We start from the raw sequence: 16,317 nt of genomic DNA, 5'->3' as shown, positions 1-16,317 counted from the left end.
GGCTGAAAATGCCTTTTCCATCGAGGAAAACAAAACCACACTTTGTGTGTGTGTTTGTGCATACGTGCACAGCCCGGGCGCTGTGCGAGGGGGGATTTGTCCCCACTCGTCATGGTGAGATCTGTTCAGGGACCTCCAGGAAGATGCAAACATGGGGCAGATGGAGCTGGGCAGCACCCGGGGGCTGCGTGGGGAGGTGTGTGGGCGCTGCTTGTGCCCCCCTGGGACTGGCAGGGTGCTGGGGCTGCGCATCACAGGGAGCACAGGCACCCCCCTCACACCTGGATTTGTTCATTAAATGATGCGCTGGGTCCCACAAGTCCCACCCTTGCACAATCTGCCCATTAAGGGTGTCCCCGGGTGTTTCCCCGCAGGGAGGATCCGCCGCGGCGCTGCTCCAAAATGCACAGGACCACCAGGATAAAGATCACCGAGCTCAACCCCCACCTGATGTGCGCCTTGTGTGGCGGCTACTTCATCGACGCCACCACCATCGTGGAGTGTCTGCACTCCTGTGAGTGTCCTGGGCACCCAGGGGGTCCCGGGAGGGGGTTTGTGCTGCACCGAGACCTTCCCGCGCTCCCCAAACCCATCCTGCACCAGTGGGAGCTGTGGGGTCGTGGATGGGGCTGGATTGGGTCCTGGCTGCTGTGGGGGTCAGGGCGCTTCTCCGGGCTGGCAACAGGGGCTGTGCCCCCTTGTCTGTCTGTCCGTCCATCTGCTCACACCAACTCTCTCCCTACAGTCTGCAAAACCTGCATCGTTCGCTACCTGGAGACGAACAAGTACTGCCCCATGTGCGATGTCCAAGTGCACAAAACCAGACCCCTCCTCAGCATCAGGTGAGCTCGGGGTGGGGGGTCCCAGGGGCGCAGCCGCGTCCCTCGGGGGGTGACAGTGTCCCCAGCTTCGCGCCGGCCCCGCGTCTGCCTGGGGAAAGCCAGACACATCCCGTCAGCTGTGGAATTGGCTCTGCAGGTGGTTGGCATAGAAACCGCGAAAGGCTGCGGTACATCACTCAGCTTTCTCTTTTTTTAGCCTGTTCCACGTCAGCCCGTTTCTGTAGTAACACTTTTGCCGCCTTTATTTTGGTTTCTGCTTCACTATGAAATATTTACGCTCCGGCTCCCACGGCTCCTTTGCCAAAACAGCCCCGTGTGTGTGTGTGTGTGTGTGTGTGTGTGTGTGTGTGTGTGTGCAGAGACGGATCCGCGGCCGCCGCGCTGGCACCGCGCACCCCGGCAGCCCCCAGCCCCGCTGTCGCTGTGTCAGTGTCACGGTGTCACGGTGTCACAGTGTCACAGTGTCACGGTGTCGCTGTGTCACAGTGTCACAGCGTCATGGTTTCACAGTGTCACAGCATCACGGTGTCACAGTGTTGCGGTGTCACGGTGTCATGCTGTCACAGTGTAGCGGTGTCACAGCATCATAGTGTCACAGTGTTGCAGTGTCACAGTGTCACAGTGTTGCTGTGTCACAGTGTCGCGGTGTCACAGCGTCATGGTTTCACAGTGTCACAGCATCACGGTGTCACAGTGTCGCAGTGTCACAGCATCCATCATGGTGTCACAGTGTCGCTGTGTCACAGTGTCACGGTGTCACAGCGTCACGGTGTCACAGCGTCATGGTTTCACGGTGTCACAGCATCACGGTGTCACAGTGTTGCGGTGTCATGGTGTCATGGTGTCACAGTGCTGTGTCACAGTGTCACTGTGTCGCAGTGTCACGGTGTCACAGCGTCACGGTTTCACAGTGTCACAGCATCACGGTGTCACAGTGTTGCGGTGTCACGGTGTCGTGCTGTCACAGTGTCACGGTGTCACAGCATGATGGTGTCACAGTGTCGCAGTGTCACTGTGTCACAGTGTCGCAGTGTCACAGCATCATGGTGTCACAATGTCACGGTGTCACAGTGTTGCGGTGTCACAGCGTCACAGTGTCACGGTGTCACAGTGTCACAGTGTCGTGGTGTCACAGTGTCGCGGTGTCACAGTGTCACAGTGTCACGGTGTTGCAGTGTCACGGTGTCACAGTGTTGCGGTGTCATGGTGTCACAATGTCACAGTGTCACAGTGTTGCAGTGTCATAGTGTCACGGTGTCACAGTGTCATAGTGTCACGGTGTCACAGTGTCGTGGTGTCGCAGTGTCACGGTGTCACAGTGTTGCTGTGTCACAGTGTCACAGTGTCATGATGTCACAGCGTCACGGTGTTACAGTGTCACAACGTCACGGTGTCACAGTGTCGCAGTGTCGCAGCATCACGGTGTCACAGCATCACGGTGCCTTCACACCCCCTCACCCCCTTTGGTCCCGCTGGGGGAAAATCACAGGGCACATCTGGGCAGAGGTGCTGCCGCAGGTGACGGGGGCCTGATCCAGATGTGACACCCCAGCAAACTGCACCAGTGCGGGGCTTGATTCCCCCTTTACTCCCCAAACCGGTGCCGCGGCAGCACCGCAACACCCACAGATGCCACGCGGTGCTGGGGGTGCTGCCCCCCAGCACCCCCCTGGGCTCAACGGGCTTGACTTGTGCTGGAGCTGGGACCGGCTGGTAATTAAGCTGCCAGTCAAGCAGCTGAGGTTGCTTTTTCATTAGCGTGCTGTAAATTATAACCCGAATTCTCTGGGTATGTATTATAAATCAAATCACAGCGGGGCCTCGTGAACCACAGTGACATCACCGAGGAATTAGGGATGAAAGACGTGGCGAGGCTAAAAATAATATAGGGTACAGTCATTTGTTTTTCTTTAAAATAAAGGCCCTTATTATTAAAATGGAAATAATTGCAGATGTAATTTACTTTTCACCAGTCCCGCTGCTCTCGCTTTGTTTTTGAGGCTGAGCTGCTGGTTTTAAACTGTGCCAGATGCCCCGTCTACAGGGGCAAAACCCCAGCAAAACCCCATTCCCAGCTCCGTGCTGAGGGTGCGAATGGAGCCCCCAAAGCTCCCCAAGCGCTTTAGCATCTCCCACTTGGGGACGGTCACATTTTAGGGCGCCCACTTTGCGTAACAACCGGCCGGGGGACTCTGTCCCGCCATCCTCACAATGGGAAATCAAACCCTGAGCTGCAGCCGAGCCCAAAAATCAACTTAGATGCCAATTAAAACTTGCAGAACCATTTGCTGATGTTAGACTCGTGTTTTTGTAATCGTTTCGACTGCTGAAACAGATCCTGGCCCCGAAGCGCTGCTGTCATCATCACTACGAGTTACAAGGGTTTTTGGTATGGTTTTCTTTCATTTTGCAGAGTTAACCCTCTGTGGTGACCATTTGGCCACGAGACGGGGTTGTGGCCTCGCCGCGGGATCATAGAATCATAGAATGGGGATGGGGATTTGGGACTTTGTGCTGGACGTGGGGACGGAGCATGCGGTGCAGAGCAGCTTCCAGCAACCGGGGAATCAACGTGCTCCCTAATCCACCTGATTTCTCTCTCTTTTCTTATTCCTTTTTACCCCCCAGGTCGGACAAAACCCTACAGGACATCGTGTACAAACTGGTCCCGGGGCTTTTCAAAGGTACATCCATGGGCGATTATAATTGTGTGGGGTTGGGGTTGTTTGTAACTCACTCCCACCCACCCATGAAACTGGTTCCCTGGGGACGGGGACAGCGGGAAAACACACAATGTGAAGGGATGGGGGCGGCTCTACCCACCCTGCAGCACCCTGGGGGCACCTCCTGCTCCCCTCTTTGCCCCCATGGTGTGTTATTTCCCCCCCGCAGATGAGATGAAGAGGCGGCGCGAGTTCTACGCGGCGTACCCCGTGGCCGAGGGTGAGTGTCGGCGCCGCGTCCCCCTTTGCCCCGGCCGTGTCCCCCCCATGGTTCATCCTCCCCGTCCCACTGTCCCCACAGTTCCCAACGGCTCCAACGAGGATCGCGGGGAAGTGTCCGAGCAGGACAAGGGGAACCTGACGGACGACGAGATCGTCAGCCTGTCCATAGAGTTCTATGAAGGGTCAAGGTGCTTCTTTCTGCTCTCTCTGCATCCTGGGGGGGTTGTTTTATCTTTCTTGTGTCGTTTTCTTCCACCATCGACTTTTCCCCGTGTTTTCTTTTCTCCCCCCAGAGAGGACAAAAAAGGGACTGTTGAGAACGGGGACCTGGAGAAGGAGAAGGTGAGTGTGGTGGGACCATGGGATGGAGAGCTCGGTGTCCAGCCGCCTTTAGGGGTGTGGGGGGACGGGAGGGCACCCCAAACTGAAGCGGCTGGGAACTGCCCATTAATGGCGCGGCAGACGCTCGGCAACGCCTCCCCCCTCCCGCTGCGTCCCCAGAAGAACGGGGTGCGGTTCCTGCGCTGTCCCGCCGCCATGACCGTCATGCACTTGGCCAAGTTCCTCCGCAACAAGATGGACGTTCCCAGCAAGTACAAGGTGAGTTCGTGCCCGGGATCCGCTCCCTGCTCGGCTTTCGGTGCTGTGAGCTGAAAGGAGGTTGGGGCAACGGGGGGTCGGGCTCTGCTCCCCAGGAATAAATGACAAGATGAGAGGAAACGGCCTCAAGTTGCGCCAGGGGAGGTTGAGGTTGGATCTGGGGACAATTTCTTCCCCAAAGGGCTGTGGGGCATTGGAACAGGCTGCCCAGGGCAGTGCTGGAGTCACCATCCTTGGAGGGGTTGGACAGACGGACATGAGGTTCTCAGGACATGGGGCAGTGCCGGGATGGGTTATGCTTGGACTCCATGACCTTGAGGGGCTTTTCCAACCCAAACGATTCAGTGATTCCACGTTGCAAACGCTCCGCGCGTCACCAAGTCCCAAATAACACAACAGCCTGAGTTCTGCGTCAGCGGGTGGGCGCTGGGGCAGGATGTGTCCCTTACAGCACATTGCGTGTGAACTGAACCTGCTCCAGCTCCCGGCGAGTGCCCACCAGTGGCACTTGGGGACAGCAAAGCCCCATCTGTCCGTGTTTCGGGGGGGGTGACGCTGTCCCCTGCGCCAGGTTGAAGTGCTGTACGAGGACGAGCCCCTGAAGGAGTATTACACCCTGATGGACATCGCCTACATCTACCCCTGGAGGAGGGTAAGCGGAGCGGCCGCCTGCCCGGGCTTGGTGGGGGGGACCCGGCCTGGGGGGGGCGTTGGAAGGGTTAAAAATGGGAAAACTTAAGTTCAAAGAAGCTAAAAATTGAAGAACTTAAAATGTAGAGAACTTAAAAAATGAATAACTTACAAATTGAAAAACTCAACATATGGAGAACTTAAAAATTGAAGGACTTAAGATTAGAAGAACTTAAAAATTGAAGGACTTAAGATTTAAAAACTTAAAAATTGAAAGACTTAAGATTTGAAAAACTTAAAGGTAGAAAAGCTTAAAGATAGAAAAGCTTAAAGGTTGAAGAACCTAAAAATTGAAGGACTTAAAATAGGAATAACTTAAAAATTGAAGATTAGAAGAACTTAAAAATTGGAGAACTTAAGATCTGAAAAACTTAAAGATAGAAAAGCTTGAAGATAGGAAAACTTGAACACAGAATAACTTAAAGATAGAAGAACAAAGATAGAAAAACTTAAAGATAGAAAAGCTTCAAATATTAAAAATTCACAATATGAAGAACTTAAAAATGAAAAAAAAGTTAAGATTAGGAGAACTTAAAAACTTAAAATATAAATAGCTTAAAAATGGAAAACCTTAAGGTTTGAAGAACTTAAAAATCGAAACGTTTAGGAATAGAAAACATTCACTGAAAAGCTTAAAACACGTAGCACCTCAACCAATAAACCCCAGACGCCCCCTCCTCGCGAAGGCGTTTGGTTTATAGGGGGCTGGGGGGGCTGTGTGTGCCTTTCCCCCCGACTCTCCAGGACAAACAGGGGGGGGCTGGTGGCCGTGGGGACAGCGGGGGTGCCAGCGTGTCCCCCACCTGCCCCTGTCCCCCCGCAGAACGGGCCCCTCCCGCTGAAATACCGTGTGCAACCCGCCTGCAAGCGCCTCAAGCTGTCCCAGCCCGTCACCCCCGAGAGCGTCAACACCAGCGGAGCGTCCGAGTGCGAGTCGGGCAGCGACAAAGCCCCCAGCCCCGCCGCCCCCGCCGGCACCTCGACCCTGCCCAGCCCCGCCGCCCCGGCACACGGCTCCCCCAGCGCCGGCACCGGCACCGCGCTCAACGGCACCTCGAACTGCCACCCGCTGCCGCCCGCCCGGTGCCGCAAAACGACTGTGAACGGCAGCGCGGCCTCCGCCTTGACCTAAAGGGCGGCGGAGCGGGGACTCCTGGCTGCGTTTTATACATCTCTATATATATATATTATATATACGTATATATGTGTACATAGGGAGAAAAAAAAAAATAATTATACATACTTATTTTCTATTGATCGAGCAGATTAATTTAAAGTGCAAATAAGACACATCAATGTGGTGGAATATTTTTTAATGTTTTTTTTTTTTCCTTTAATGTTTATTTTGGTTGAATGTTGGCTTATGTACCCTGCACACCGGAACCGGAGCCTTGCTGGTTTTTCTCTAACACTTTTCCCCCTCCCCATCCCCATCCCTTGTCCCTTGTCCCCTGTCCCTTGTCCCCCATCCCCTCCCGCAGCGGACGGGGCCGTGACCGGGACACCCGGCTGCACAGGTAAGGGCCAAGCACAGGTAAGGGCCAAGCACAGAAGCCAAAAACCACCCCCCCCCCCAAGCCCTGCCGTGTCCTTTCATTTGCTTTTTGTCTCTATTTGAAGGATTTTGGCACCGGGTTTGATAACACGGTGCCTGTGCCCCCCCAGCTTTGCTTTCCTGTGCATGTTCTTGTTTCTTTGCTTTCCCTGCGTGGTCTCCGGACGGTGTTTCAGGCTCAAGCTCACACAGACGCTTCCCTTGTGCACAGTAAGTAGGTGCTTTTCCTTTTATCTTTCGTTTTTCCCTCCACCCAGCTTAAAAATACGATGGTTACAAGCTGGCGGCGAAGGGCCAGATGGACCAAGGGCAAGAGCACAAGCCCCGCTGAATATGTTTCCACCTGGAAATTTTGGCTGGGGGCATCTAAACCATCAGGGGCAGCATCGGGGGTCCCAGGGGCTTCAAACGCCACTGGTGGATGCAGCGCCCCGTTGGGGGGTGCGGGACCCCCACATTTCCACCTCCACACGGCTTCACCACCACGTTTCAGAGCGGTTTTGTGTTCCCCCCCCTCTCCTCTTGCCTCCACACTGGGGTTTTTAAAGCAAAACAAAACAGTTAAATAAGACTACAGTGCCTTGAGCCAAAGGGTGAGGGGTGAGCGTGGGACGGTGCCACCGTGTTTTGGGTGGGAGAGGGGAAGGGACCAACTTTCTATATATATAAATATATTGACAAAAAAAGCACACGAGCCCCAGGGAACGGAGCCCCCGGGGGTTTCTTTCCGTCCCTTGCTGGGGAGGGGGATGAATGCCAACGAAAATAAGCAAGTGCCTGCAGCGCCCGCACGGCACCCGCGGCACGGCGACAACCAAAGGAACGCAGCGCGGGATTGTGTGAACAGCCCGACCCCAAAGGTCAGGGAACGTGGGAAGTTGTTACGGTAGTTTTTAATGTTTTTAAAGTTATTTTTCGAAGTACCGCACCCCCATCACGGACTCGCCAGCGGCACCTTTGCTATAGCACAGCCCTGGCACTGGGGATGGGCCCGGAATGTGGTGGGGGGCTCCGTTTGTCTTGACTTTGACACCCCTTTTCTCCTTGTAAATAGCCCAAAATGGACTGAGGGAGGCGGCCGAAGTGCCTCAGTCTGGGGTTTGTGTGGGGCTCTTGGGGGGGTCGTTTTGTTTCCTGGTTTTTTTCCTATATGGTACAAACCAAATTGCTCTGTATGTTTGCATCCTGTACGACGTTTTAATGTCTTGTAATATATTCTGATATTCATATATCGTTATCGGTTAAACATTTGTACAACTATACAGCTTTGTAAATGTAATAAATGCTACAGACTGGCAATTCCCTTCATCGGTCCAGATGGATCCACCTGCATCCCGATGGGCACCCGCAGCTCTGGTGATGCAAAACCTCTCCCCAGAGTCCCGTTATCCAGTGGATTTATTGCTCCCCTCTTCGTTATCCCTTGCAGCGGGGCAGGAGGCAAAACTGCTGCCCCTGTGGTAGGGACGAGGCTGATTTTCTGCAGCTGGTGGCAGCTCGGAGCTCAGTAATTAATGTTAATTGGGGTGGGAGCTCAGCATCTTCCCTCCCATACGAAGAGGGGTGAACACCTCCAAGATGCTGAGCTCCCATGGGCTCTGTCAAGGGTTTGGGGGCAGCCGGGCACTCTGCACAGCCTCAGTTTTGTGGGTGCCATCACAGTACGGGGGCGTGTGGGTCTGTTTGCACCCACACAGCCAGACTGTCTTGTCCTCCTCGGCCACGAAGCGCAGAGGGGAGATCCCCGGAGCTGCTTTCTTGTGGGTGCCGTCGCAGAAGGGCTGCAAAGCAAACGGGGAGCGGGTGAGACATGGGGATGAAATGGGGGACTGTGTCCTCTCCATCCCTGCGGCTGAGGGACCCCTTGTCCTATCACTGGTTGTCACCAGCAGAGCCTGGCTCCATCCTCCTGACACTGCCCCTTTCCATATTGATCCCCAGGAATGAGTCCCCCCTCAGTGTCCTCTTGTCCAGCTCCAGAGCCTCAGCTCCCTCAGCCTTTCCTCATACGGGAGATGCTCCACTCCCTTCAGCATCTTGGTGGCTGCGCTGGACTCTCTCCAGCAGTTCCCTGTCCTGCTGGAACTGAGGGGCCACAGCTGGACACAAGATTCCAGGTGTGGTCTCCCCAGGGCAGAGCAGAGGGGCAGGAGAACCTCTCTGACCCACTGACCACCCCCTTCTAACCCACCCCAGGTCCCATTGGCTTCCTGGCCACAAGGGCCCAGTGCTGGCTCATTCCACAGCACCCGCTATTCCCAGCTGGTCTCCCATCCAAGTACTAACCGGGCCCGACCCTGCTTAGCTTCCCAGATCAGATGAGATTGGGCGTTCTCGGGGTGGTATGGCTGTATATATGTATGTATGTATGTATGTATTATGTATGTGTTTTTATATATATATATATATATATGTATGTGTATGTATGTGTGTGTTATGTATGTGTGTACATATATGTATGTGTGTATATATATGTTCCCCAAGTATATCTGATAGTATCCAAACTAACCCCTTTTTTCAAGGGCAGAGTAGAGGGGCAGGAGAACCTCTCCGACCCACTGACCGCCCCCTTCCACCCCACCCCCGGTACCGTTGTCGCCCCGGTCCCACCTGCCGCCGGCTGTGCCCGCAGGCGCACCACCCGTACTTCTGTCCCGCCTTCAGCTCCACGGCGAACGGCTCCTTGGCGGCGATCACCGGCGCGGGGGGCGCCGAGCAGGGGCGCACCGGGATGTGCAAAACCCCCCGGGGGTCCCGGTACCGGAGCCGCCCCCCGCCCCTCATCAGTGTCACCAGCGCCGCCGCTCTGACCGCCCCCATCGCAATAACCTTCCCCGCGGCGGCTGCTCCGCCGGAAGCGCCGCACCGGGTGGGCTCGGCGGAGCGCGGCGCCCGGAGCACAAACGTTCCCCCCCGGAGCACAAACGTTCCCCCTCGGAGCACGAAGGTTCCGCCCCCCTCCGTGATACCCTAAAATCGACCTCTTAAAACCACGCCTATTCTAACACAAGCTACCTGTTTAGGCAATGCTAAGTATTTCTCAGTCACTCCTCAGTTACCTGTTTTAAACGAATATGTCGTAAATTTATGGCAATTTTAAGAATAGAGTATGATTACTAAGCACAAAGACTCTATGGTTACAAGCTCCGCTTATATAAAGATCCTATGGTTACGAGGTTAATTAATCTTTAAAGGTTGCTACCTTAATATTTTCCTAAATGGCGACTTCTAGAATTCCTTAAAATACAGTCTAATAATTAGAAATACAGGTATCATGGGGCACCCACAGAGCTGCAGTTTGGGGGGGTCCCTCTGCTCCCTAACTGCGGCTCCGCTATTCCCTGTAAATTCACCTTTTCAGCATCAAAGTTCTGGGCGCCCCCCACCCTGTTTCTTATTAAACATTTCACTATAGGGAAAAATCCACTTTTTTGATGGATGATTTAGCTCCATGGGCTCAATCCCACCCGGCGTGGGGGTCACAGCCCCCCCAAAACAGTCCTCCCACCCCGCCCCGTCCCACTGCAATAGGGCAGATATATATTCCCCCCACAAAGGGCAACATTGACTGAAAAGAGCAGCAGCTCTTTGGTGCTTTGGAGAAAAATTGGGGAGAAGGGGGGGACAAGGGGGCAGCTGAGAGCCCAAAGACTCAGAGGGTTTGGGGGATCTCCACTGATTAGCAACAAGCTGATTAATTACCAACTAACACCCTTCGCTCCCCATGTGTAAGGTTGGGATGGAGCCACCCGAGGACCCTCCTGGTCCCATTGAGCATCGTGTGCTCGGGTCGGTGCTTCAGCAACGGGACCTCGACACAACCACCCTGGAAACAGCGCAACCCCGACTCTGCCAAAAAACCACTCCGATATCAATATTAATATTATTTATTATAATAAAGAACAGTCAAGCAGCGTGAAAAAAATATATCTTAGCTACATTACCTTAAATTGCCAAAAATATACACATTTTTCTCTTTTATTTAATAATAAAAAAAAAAAACAACCCAGATCGAGACAAAAAAAGACACATGCAACATACTAAATGAGACATCAGCATCAAAACGGGTAAAGAAACGTACCCCAGTGCAACTGAAACACAGATAATCTTTAGCTTTTTAGTTTTCTTTCCCCTGCTCTCCCTCTTTTTCACAGAGATACAAACATTTAATGTCGCCCCCCTCATTCTGCTCCCCTCAATCTGTGGCTCTGGGACAGGTTGAGGCGATGGGACAAGGGGCGGCGCTTCAAAGGGACCTTTGGAAGATGTCGGAGAGATGTGTAAGTGCTATAATGTCTCTTTGCCCCACTCCTCGTCCTCTGCAGCCTCTTCCCGCTCTGCTCTGGAGAGCCCAAAGGCTCCATCCTCCAACCAGTGCCACCAGTATAAACCAGTGGCACGGCCAGCATGGAGCTGGGGGGACCGGGGATGCTGCTCCCGCTTTCTGCATGTAAAACCAATTGCTTGAATCCAACCCTTCAGTTCCAACCTCTTCCAACACTTGAGCTCCCAAATACCAACATTTTCCCCATACAGTGGGTCTCGGGCTCCTGCAAGTGTTTGGTTGGTACTCAAGGATTTGGGCACCAAACCAGGGGCCAGAACAAGGAATTCTGTCTGTCCTGGGAGCCCCTGCGGCTGCGTTCTCATCGCAGGGTTTCAAATGGGGTTGAATTTTGGAAGAATCGGAGCAGGTCTGAGCACATCGAGCCCTGGCGGTCACTCACGGGGCTGATGGCCGTGCTGGTGACACTCAACAGGAATTGGGGACAGGGACGTGTCACCCGGTTGCGGCTCCTCTCGAGGTCTGAGTGAGGAAGGGAGGCTGGATTTGCTTATCCTGCATTTCCACTTGTAGCTGCCATCTCCACCTTTGCCATAGCTTCTTAACCTTGTTAAAACATTAGCTTTTCTGTATTAAAAAAAAATTATATATATATATATAGAATATATATATTTCTGAGCAGACAGCGGCGTTCTGCCCAGTTCACAGAACTGGAGGCTGAGAGTAGAGAGTTATTTTCTCTCCTTTGAGCCTTATTCAACCACTGTGGTGACAAATCTTCCAAAGAAACACAACGAAAACCAAATAAAATAAAAAGGAAGAAAGATGTTTAGCAGATGAGTTTTGCCTATAACAAGCTCTCCTAGTACTATCAGCACAGACCCACTGCTGACAGATCTGAATAGTGCAAACTAGTTGGAGGCAGCGGGAATGTGCTGAAAACGATCCATTAAGGTCCAAGGAAAAAAAAGGGGGATTCGTACGTTTGACGTAGCTGTTCCCCTTCCCCCAGAGCCGCCCCACCTGTCCGCCTGTCCATCCATCCATCCGTCCGTCCGTCCGTCCATCGCGTCCCAGCTGGGAGGAATTTCTTGGCTGAGGTTCCAGGCTGAGCGCTGGAATTAAGGTCAAAAGGTGGAAAATCAAAGAAGGGTCCGATGTCCCAGCTCAGGGGACCGGTCGCTGTCCCATTGCTCGAGATCCCGTTTGCGGGTGGAAGAACGCGGGTTGTGCCGCACGGAGTTGCGGTGGCTGAGAACGCACGGGGACCAGATTTGGGACTCACTGCTCCCCACACACGGTTTTATCTCCCGGGCTCAAACGCACCTTGGGAATGGCTACAAGAGGGGTAATACTGGCTACGGCCCCTTCGCTTTGAGCCTGTGGGAATGTCGGCGTGAGGAGCAGCCGTGTGCTTTTCAGTGAGATGTACGGAGCAGACGTGGCCGTGTCGTTTGCGGTGGCTGTCACCTTGTCCCCAAGCGCCCATCCTGACCCATCGCTCAGGCTGGGGCTGGACCCAGCTGAGGTGTCAGGGCTTTGGGTGATGGCGAGGGAGAGAAGAGCATCCTAAGAGGTGAGAAACCTCAGCTACAGGACTTATTAACCTCCTCGTCTGGGCGAAGCAGAGCGCATCGGTGTTGGTGCAACGTCGGTGTTGGTGCAACGTCGGTGTTGGCGCAATGTCGGCGTGGCCACCATGTCCCCAACTGTGTCCCATCCAGCGCTGCCTCCACCGGATCCACCGCGGTCTCGCTCGAGGATGCTCGATGGTCCCCAGTGCCTTGGTCTGCGGTTTACACGCCGGTGGACACCAGGAGCAGCCCGGCAGGATCTGGCGTTACTGACTCCTCCGCTCTGCGTGGAAACAGCTCCTCTCAGAGCACACATGGCATAACCGGGGCAGCAGAGACGTGTCGTCTTCCAAAGCACCTCTTGGCATCGCCCGGCGGCGAGAAACGCTTCTTGGAAGCCTTGTGCTCATTGCTCTACCAGTATCAAAGTCGACTGTGGATAAGCCACGTTCCCCCGGCTGAGACGAGTCGGCTGCTGGTTTGTTGGGGGCGAGGGGGGAGCTTAGCCCTTGTCCTGCGTAAGAGGAGCTCCCTTGTCATTCATGCTCTTTAAAACAGAAAACAAAGAGACGCAGAGGAGATGGGTGTCAGTACGGGACGGGCGCAGAAGCGGAGAGCCCTGCGGTGCCGCGGCCCCGGCCCTGCTCACCGATACCTCCCGGGCTCCTCCGAAACAATGGGGACACCCCAGGGCTCCCCTCGACCTTGGCCTTTGGCTCCTAAACGTTTCCACAACCAGAGCTGGACCCAGACCCAGCGCAAGGCTGGAAACCTCTCCCCAAACCTGCGGGGTGCACGATTCCTTCTAAATGCTGCGTTTCAACATGCAGCCACCTTCGGATTTCACCAGGAGGCTTCGAAGGAGCCAGCGCTGCAAGGGGCACATCATCCCATCCGCATTCTGGGCTTAACGGAGCCAAATCTACACGGAACGCACCCGCGACCCTGCCTGGACCCACGGGAGACCTTGGATGTAGCGTCAGTGACACCAGCTACTTGGGGCCACAGCGGAACGTTCTGGCTCTGTTGCTTCTCGCCCTTGCGTCCCCAAATTAACTGGAGCACAGCCCATCCCTCCCCGGGAGCTGGGGGGGTTCAGGGCAGCGCCAGCAGCATACGCACCGTTCCTTTGGCGGCGTTGCCGTCGGCCGGCAGGCTGAGGAACGGGTTGGTCTGCGCCGTGAGGACGGGCGGGATGCCGGTCCCCGAAGCCAGGAGGCTGTTGGCGGGAGCGCTGAGCGGCGGGGTGGCCTGGGGGGCCAGGAGCTGCTGGGGGGACAGGGAGGCCAGGAGGGAGGAGCCGCTGCCGGGGGGCGGCTGGGGGGCCGAGGTCATCAGGGCGCTGGGGCTGGAGTGCAGGGGGGCGGAGGTGGGGGCCAGGAGGCTGCTCATGGAGAGCTGGGACGAGCCGCCCATCTGCAGGCGCTGCAGCTCCCGCTTCTGCTGGATCTGCTGCATCATCTGGAACACCAGGGCCTGCTGCTCCTGCGGGGAAGGGTGAGGGAGAGAGGTCAGAGGGGACAGAGGGCTCAGGAAGGGGTGCTGGCCGATGCAAAGGAGCCATATGTGCACACGCCGTCCCAGGCAACGCTACTGAGGACAGCAAGAGAGTCCCCTTGGTCACATCGCTATAGTTAGACAAGGGAACAGTCTGTGTGTGCTTGTTAACAGCCTGCGCTTGTGACCTTTCCACCCCCGGTGTTTCCTGAAGCTCAGGATTAACTGACCCCCACCAAGACACCCACAGGATCTACCCAGCTCCTTCCAACCGACCCATGGATTTTAAATCTGTGGCATCCACCCCATCGTCTGCAAATTCCCGTCCTGGCCCGTCCCGCTTCACCGCTCAGCCCTGACCCACAGGTCAGCGAGAGCTGGACTTGGGGGGGAAACAAGGGCCACAGTTCACCTGCACCCCAGGGGCGCTCAAACCTCAGCAAACCGCACAAATCACTATAGCAACCATCGAGCAGGGTGGCAGGCTGGGAGCGACATTGTTCCCCTCCCCACGAGGACGTGGCTGATGACACGGTGACATCAGCTGCTGCAAAGAGAAGCGCTTTGAAATTCCGCTTTTCCTGGGTTATAAATAGCCTGACCCAGAAATGCATCCAAAGCAACCGGCCAAGCTCACGGGAGGCAGAAACGAGCACAGATTCATTGACGGGAACTGTTAGGTTGGTGCAAAAGTAACTGCGGTTTTGGACTGTGAATTTTAGATCATCATAACGAGGCTCAGACACATCTCTACTCAACAAAATAGGAACCATTACAATCCAACACATTTTTGCCAATGAGAAATAAGTTTGCTTGTTCCCATAGCGTAAAAATCGGCGGCTCGGAACTCGATGAGCTCTCGGAAAGCATCTCCTGCATCCTGCTGCTTGTGGAAGCGTTTTCCCTGCACAAAGCTGTCGAGATGCTTGAAGAGGTGGCGGCTGGTTGGCGAGAGCTCAGGGGAACGTGGCAGACAAGGCAAAACTTCATAGCCCGATTCGTTTGACTTTTGCAGTGTCGTTTGTACGACGTGCGTTGTCACGGAGAAGAATCGGGCCCTTTCTCTCGGGCAGCTGCAGGTGTCGCAGTTTTCAGTGCATCCCATTGACTTGCTGAGCAGACTGCTCGGATGTGATGGTTCCACCGGGATGCAGAAAGCCGGAGCGGATCAGACCGGCAGCAAAGCACCAAACAGTGACCGTGACCTTGTTTTGGTGCAAGTTTGGCTTTGGAGGTTCTTCTCAGTCCAACCACTGCGCTGTTCGTTGCCAGTTGCCATGTACAATCCACTTTTCATTGCACGTCACAACCCCATTGAGAAATGGTTCGTTGTTGCATAGAGGAAGAGAAGATGACACTTCAAAACGACGATTTGTTTGATTTTCGGTCAGCTCATGAGGCACCTGCTTCTCGAGCTTCTTCACCTTTCCAATTTGCTTCAAAGACCGTGAAATGGTCCACATCGAGTTCTTTGGCAACTTCTCATGTGGTTGTAAGAGTGTCCACCATTGCTCTCGGTTGGTCATTGTCACCTTCTGATGGCCGGTCACTTGGCTTCTCATCTCCAAGGCTCTCGCCCCCTTTGTGAAACTCCTTGAGCCACCACTGCCATGGCCACCAACAGCCATTTGTGGGCAGTTCCTGGGCCAAACGCCTTGTTGATCTTGCAAGTCATCCCCGCTGCTTTACAACCCATTTGGAACTTGAATAAGAATATTTGCTTTTTGCCTAACATCATTTCCAAAGTCTAAACTAAATACGGAATAAATAGCGAGCAATAAGCCGCTAGCAAAAAAAACCCCCACCATAACGTGACAAAAGCGCATTAAAATGATGTATAACAGAACGACGTTTATTTAAGAACGCATTCCAATATCAACCGGCAAATTTCAACAACGCACAAAACCACAGTTCCTTTTGCACCAGCCAGGGCAGGGACGGCGCGGAGGATGCTGCTGGTCCTGACACACTCCAGGGCTTGTTCAGCCCATTTCGGGGCAGCCCTTCCCACAATGGAGCGACTGTTGTGCCCAAAGGACTTGGGCAGAGATCCACGATCCTCAAACAGCCGCCTGCTCCTCGTCCTGACGCCAAACCCTCAGCCCCTGGCACCTCCGCATCAATGCGCCCAGACACAGCTCACCCGCCTCGGCACTAAGCAATTTGCTGCTTATCTATCTAAACTCAAGTAGCATCCTCAAGCAAGTTCCTCCTCTCCCGTGGGCCTCACCGGCGAGCGCCGAGACACGCCGGAGCAGACAGGATTTGCATTCAGAGGCGGCTGGAGGAGGCAACAACCCTCCTGGTTTTACGCTGGCTCAGCGCTGTT

At 54.5% G+C, this 16,317-nt stretch overlaps 3 protein-coding genes across 3 annotated transcripts in view; 1 reads left to right on the top strand and 2 right to left on the bottom strand.

The window, feature by feature from the left end:
- Positions 1-402: 402 nt before the first annotated feature.
- On the top strand, positions 403-6,209 carry PCGF2 (polycomb group ring finger 2; the record flags this gene model as incomplete). The annotated part of the gene is made up of 9 exons (XM_080359921.1): positions 403-514; positions 746-842; positions 3,471-3,526; positions 3,735-3,785; positions 3,867-3,975; positions 4,081-4,129; positions 4,289-4,387; positions 4,959-5,039; positions 5,901-6,209. The coding sequence occupies 9 exons, from the start codon at positions 403-405 to the stop codon at positions 6,207-6,209; spliced, it is 963 nt and encodes a 320-aa protein (XP_080216047.1).
- A 1,029-nt stretch (positions 6,210-7,238) lies between these two features.
- On the bottom strand, positions 7,239-9,488 carry CISD3 (CDGSH iron sulfur domain 3). The gene is made up of 2 exons (XM_080359895.1): positions 9,243-9,488; positions 7,239-8,413 (listed from the first exon to the last, which is right to left on the bottom strand). The coding sequence occupies exons 1-2, from the start codon at positions 9,450-9,452 to the stop codon at positions 8,234-8,236; spliced, it is 390 nt and encodes a 129-aa protein (XP_080216021.1). The 5' UTR covers positions 9,453-9,488; the 3' UTR covers positions 7,239-8,233.
- Positions 9,489-12,993: 3,505 nt separating this feature from the next.
- Positions 12,994-16,317, bottom strand: part of MLLT6 (MLLT6, PHD finger containing) — a gene marked incomplete at both ends in the record, with an annotated part of 38,183 nt that continues 34,859 nt past the window's right edge. The window contains 2 exons of the mRNA XM_080359669.1: positions 12,994-13,038; positions 13,614-13,976. Of these exons, the coding sequence (XP_080215795.1) occupies positions 12,994-13,038; positions 13,614-13,976 (408 nt within the window). The remainder of the gene's footprint in view (positions 13,039-13,613; positions 13,977-16,317) is intronic.

Source organism: Nesoenas mayeri (genome assembly GCF_963082525.1).
Source record: "Nesoenas mayeri genome assembly, chromosome: 26".
Taxonomy (NCBI): domain Eukaryota; kingdom Metazoa; phylum Chordata; class Aves; order Columbiformes; family Columbidae; genus Nesoenas; species Nesoenas mayeri.
This window is presented reverse-complemented; position numbering and strand designations above follow the sequence as displayed.

Excerpts from the sequence above, each read along its gene's own strand:
- CISD3 (XM_080359895.1), bottom strand. The coding sequence starts at position 9,452 with ATGGGGGCGGTCAGAGCGGCGGCGCTGGTGACACTGATGAGGGGCGGG. Across the intron at positions 8,414-9,242 it reads GCGGGCACAGCCGGCGGCAG|CCCTTCTGCGACGGCACCCA; the intron begins GTGGGACCGGGG and ends TTTGCTTTGCAG.